Raw genomic sequence first — 4783 nt, 5'->3', positions numbered from 1 at the left:
TGTCGTCGCGGCCCCCCGCGCCCGCCGCGCTCAACCCCTGGGATGTGATGCTCTGCGTGTCCGGCACCGCCATCGCCTGCGAGAACGCCCTGGTGGTGGCCATCATCTGCTACTCGCCCGCCCTGCGCACCCCCATGTTCGTGCTGGTGGGCAGCCTGGCCACCGCCGACCTCCTGGCCGGCCTCGGCCTCATCCTCAACTTCGTTTTCCAGTACGTGATCCGCTCCGAGACGGTCAGCCTGCTGACGGTGGGCTTCCTCGTCGCCTCCTTCGCCGCCTCTGTGAGTAGCTTGCTGGCCATCACGGTCGATCGCTACCTCTCCCTCTACAACGCCCTCACCTACTATTCAGAGAGGACGGTGCTTTGCATCCACACCATGCTGGCGGGCGCCTGGGGGGTCTCCCTCTGCCTGGGGCTGCTGCCCGTCCTGGGCTGGAACTGCCTCCACGACCGTGCCGCCTGCAGCGTCGTCAGACCCTTGACCAAGAGCAATGTGACGCTGCTGTCCGCCTCTTTCTTTCTCATTTTCCTCATCATGCTCCATCTCTACATCGAGATCTGCAAGATCGTTTGCAGGCATGCCCATCAGATAGCTCTCCAGCAGCACTTTCTGACTGCTTCCCACTATGTCGCCACCAAAAAAGGAGTCTCTACCCTCGCTATAATCCTCGGGACTTTTGGAGCCAGCTGGCTGCCTTTTGCCATCTACTGTGTAGTGGGGGACCCTGACTACCCTTCCGTGTACACGTACGCCACGCTCCTACCTGCTACCTACAACTCCATGATCAACCCCATCATTTACGCCTACAGAAACCAGGAAATCCAGAGGTCCATGTGGGTGCTCCTCTGCGGCTGTTTTCAGGCTAAAGTGTCCTTTCGCTCCCGGTCCCCCAGCGATGTCTGAGTGACTTTTCTCTCTGTCATGCCGCACCGAGTGACAATCTACCCAGTGAACTATTACAGTGCCTGTTCTAAACTTCAAACTACGTTGTGAAGTCATTGGAAACATGCTTAAGTATTAGCACTTTATACATGTTTGTATCTCTGAGAGTGGTTCGGGGTATGGTGTTTTGGGTTCCATGGAAAAAAAAAAGTGGTTGTATATAAATTTGCACATCACATTTGTAAAGTGAAGACATTCCGATACTGCTTAATTATAGCACCTTATTTCTAGCTGCTGACCTGCCAAAAACAGTGTTGCCTTTCCGAGGGGCAGAGAAAGAAAGTGGTATTTGTGTCGTATTTGTACGTGTGTGGGGGGGGGGAGGGGGGGGGTATGTATGTATGTATGTGTGTATCTATACTTTGCCGCACAATATTGATAAATTATAACATTTTGTATACAAATAAAAACATTTAAGATGTAATACAAGTTTGTGCGTCTAGATGCTTTTAGAAATAAGAGGGCTTGCAAATTTGCTAGTTGAGCAAAGTCCCTTTGTTTACATTTGAAAGCTCCCTGTGTAATTCTGCCTAAAGAGATCATCATTCACTATGGAGATGAAATACTGCACCAAGAAAAGCACCTTCTTGCTTGCTTGTTTGTTTGGTCTCTTCTTTACTCTGGCAAAGAGAGAGTAACAAAGAGCACAAACTCCTTTTTATTCTCCAGCAACCAAAGAAACACAAAGCCCTGTCAAACAGACTGATAATTACAATTATTCTCCAAGTTTCCAGTAGCTTTCATCTTCAGGTTATAAGTTAGCACTTTATGATAATACTCCATTAAAAAGTTGTCAAACTGTAGGGAAAAATCAGACTCTAAGCTGGGCTCCTTTTTTCCTCTTTTAGTCTAACACTGGAAGGGAAAAAAGGAAAAAGAAAAAAAAATAGGCCCAGTCCTCTTTCCTAAAAGCCTGTAAAATGCCACAATAAATTGACTTTCTTTATCCTCTGCAGTTCTGAGGGGAACCTGAATTGTTTCTCCCCCTCCTTTTTTTTTTTTTTTTTAACTACATGCTGTAGAAAAATCATTTAAGTGCATCTTTGCTGTCTGCCTGTCTCGGAGCAATATACAGTTTTCTGATAAACCCACGGCATAGTCGCTTCACAGAGCCTATCAGAGGTCAACACTGTTCAGAGTTCAGAAACACTTCTTCACTCAGGTTCAAATTCACTGGTGACTGATTAATTTAGAGCAATAACACAGGCAGCAGATTTCAGAAGCAGTGTTGCTGCTTATTTATTTATAGTTATGCTGCATTTACGTTCCAGTTATGTTATAGTTTATCACTATCATTTCAATTTGTATTTAAGGGCTGAAACAGATATTGCTTTTACAAGCATAGCACCGTACAAAAAGTTTGGACTAATGTGTTTCCCAGCTTATGACTGGGCAATGCATAAAGCATTTGCCTGCTGGAGCAGCTGGGGCCACAAGGATCCAACAAGCCTCAGCGAGGCTGGGAATCAGTAACGCTCTATTTATGTGGGTGCAAGTGTTATGAAAATCAGTATTGTTTCACTGATAATACAAAGACATTTCATTAAAAAAAAACCAAAACAAAAAACCAAAAACAACAAACCAACCTGTATTCCAGACTCTGCTAGCCTCATTTTTTTAATCAATTCTAATAATCACAAATGTGACATTGTAATTGATGAATACCTTCAGGCACGTAGTTCATCAGGGCGCTGTTGCAGTGATGTTACAAATATGATTTAAACCAGATCTTATGATAGGTCAAAACGTTGCTCAGACAGAGAACTCTAAAGTCACTAGTGAGAAAGGTTCCCCTCCGGGCTTTTAAGCCCTCACCTCATATGCTACATCTAAGCTAGTAAATAAAAGAGGGCAAGGCCTGCCCTCTAGCCCTGCAGCCGGGTGGCACAGAGTCTGTCTAAGCTCTTTCTCCCCTGCAAAGACAGGGACCAAACTGCTGGCTGGAGCATCCTGGCCCCGCTCTAGTAACCTGCATAGGCTCAGCCAAAGATGCTGTATCAATCAATCATCCACGGTAGTAACTGCTGAGAGAAAAGACCGGCGAGTGCCTCGGACTGCTGAAACCTGACAAAACTTTCCAGTAAGACTTGAAAACTTGCCATCTGCTAGGCTTTAGGCTCATAAATCTTTGTCATTCCTGTGTGGACCGCAGTAAAACTGCCGGGCAGGGTTGCCATCGATTCCTTTACTGAGTGTTTCCTGCAGGCAGCGCTCCACGCCAGGATGCGCATCCCCACACCCAGGCACTGAACCTGCACACAGGTGTGAGATGCTGAGTAGGGCTTGGGAGCCCTGTGCAGGCTCTGAAGAACAGTATCCGCTCTAAAAGCCTCCAGGAGAAATTCCTTATGCGTACTTTTAGACCCTGAAGTTAGGGAGGCAGAATCTGCTAGAGACCACTCCTGATGCCACCTCCCTCCATTAACTCTGTCAGGATGCGGGCATGAGGGATTTTCACCATAAATTCATTCAGCAGTGACAACCTGTATAAAAAGTAGATCTAGAAAACTTAATAGAATCTTCCTTCAGTAATAGACCACTTAATCCAGGAGTGAAAAGGACTTAGGTTACTTACTTTTCCGTTTTTAGCCCAACATGTTATTTGCTTTGATTCATTTTTTCTTTTACTCTATGACTGCATTTTCAGTTTACTGCTTTCCCCAATGATTTACTGTATCTACAAAATAAAGCTGGATCCCTCCTGTTAAAAATGTGACACGCTTAAGGTATTTCCCCGAGCATTCTTCCCCTCTTCTAGGAAGCAAATTTGGGTTACGGTGATCTTAGCCATTCATTATGTTGGGACAATACAAATGTGGGGTTTTTTTCTATATACTGCGCTTTTGCTGACTCATAGTTTCTGGGAAAGACTAAGGCAAAAGAGGAGAGAGTATTTTGATGGTTTTTGGTTAGCCCTGAGAGTGGAATTGACGCCAACCCACTTGCAGTGAAATACGGCCTTTCATTTTCAAAGCGAGTCCCGATCTGCAGGGATACCTGAGCAGAATTACATACAGCAGGCTACATAATCTCTTGTCTCCCCAAATAACATCTCACTTTAGAAAAAGAAGAGCTGCAATTCCTCGTGAAGAAGTCCAGGAATTATGTATAGCACGATGCCTGTATTTTCCTTGCTGAGTTTTTTATCGAAACAGCAGACATTTATGGTGTTACATGAAAAATGGTGTTACATCTGCTGTATCTGGACCCACAAACTCCTCCTGTTGTCAAACAATGGCATTTTTACCTTGGTCCTGAAATGATTGGTGGAAGACAAAAACTCCTGGAGCCCCCATTGCGGGTTGGTGGGCAGTGCGTCGCCGTGACCCCCCAGACAGCCCCGATGGGGAGCCAGCTAGGGGGGCAACCAGGTACTGTGTCTGATTGTGTATTTCCAAAAGCCAACAGGCAAATTTGCCTGCTTAGAGACTGCAGATCCGCAACAAGAATTGCCATTACCACTGGTGAGCACAGATCATTCCTCGTCCCTATGGGCCCATGTGCTCAATGGTTTTTACGTTCTCATGTCGCTGGCACAGTCTGAGAGGGGAGAAAACACACAGAGTTAGGTGCAGGGATCAGGCCCAACGTTTGGTAATGATATATATTATATATATGAAAACGGAAATGAGATTTCCTGCTTTACCACCCTTAAAAATTCTTTGGCTTATTCTGAAGTAGATGAAATAATGTCATTCTTGGTCTAAAGAGCTCCCAGCATGCTCCCGCTAAAATCAGTGATGCTCTATTGCACATCAGCCAAGATAATGACAGTATCTCATTATAAAAAAATATCATTTTGAGGCAGGAAGTCCTTGGCCTCAGCTCCAATTTTCATT

At 45.4% G+C, this 4783-nt stretch overlaps 1 protein-coding gene across 1 annotated transcript; it reads left to right on the top strand.

Annotated features, from left to right (window-relative positions):
- Nucleotides 1–2: 2 nt before the first annotated feature.
- On the top strand, nt 3–905 carry GPR6 (G protein-coupled receptor 6; the record flags this gene model as incomplete). Its single annotated transcript, XM_009893631.1, has 1 exon — nt 3–905. A coding segment is annotated over one exon (903 nt), but the record flags the coding sequence as incomplete, so codon positions are not given.
- Between the last annotated feature and the right edge of the window lie 3878 nt (nt 906–4783).

The sequence above is a fragment of the Charadrius vociferus genome, unplaced genomic scaffold, assembly GCF_000708025.1.
Source record: "Charadrius vociferus isolate BGI_N301 unplaced genomic scaffold, ASM70802v2 scaffold359, whole genome shotgun sequence".
Classification (NCBI taxonomy): Eukaryota; Metazoa; Chordata; class Aves; order Charadriiformes; family Charadriidae; genus Charadrius; species Charadrius vociferus.
This window is presented reverse-complemented; position numbering and strand designations above follow the sequence as displayed.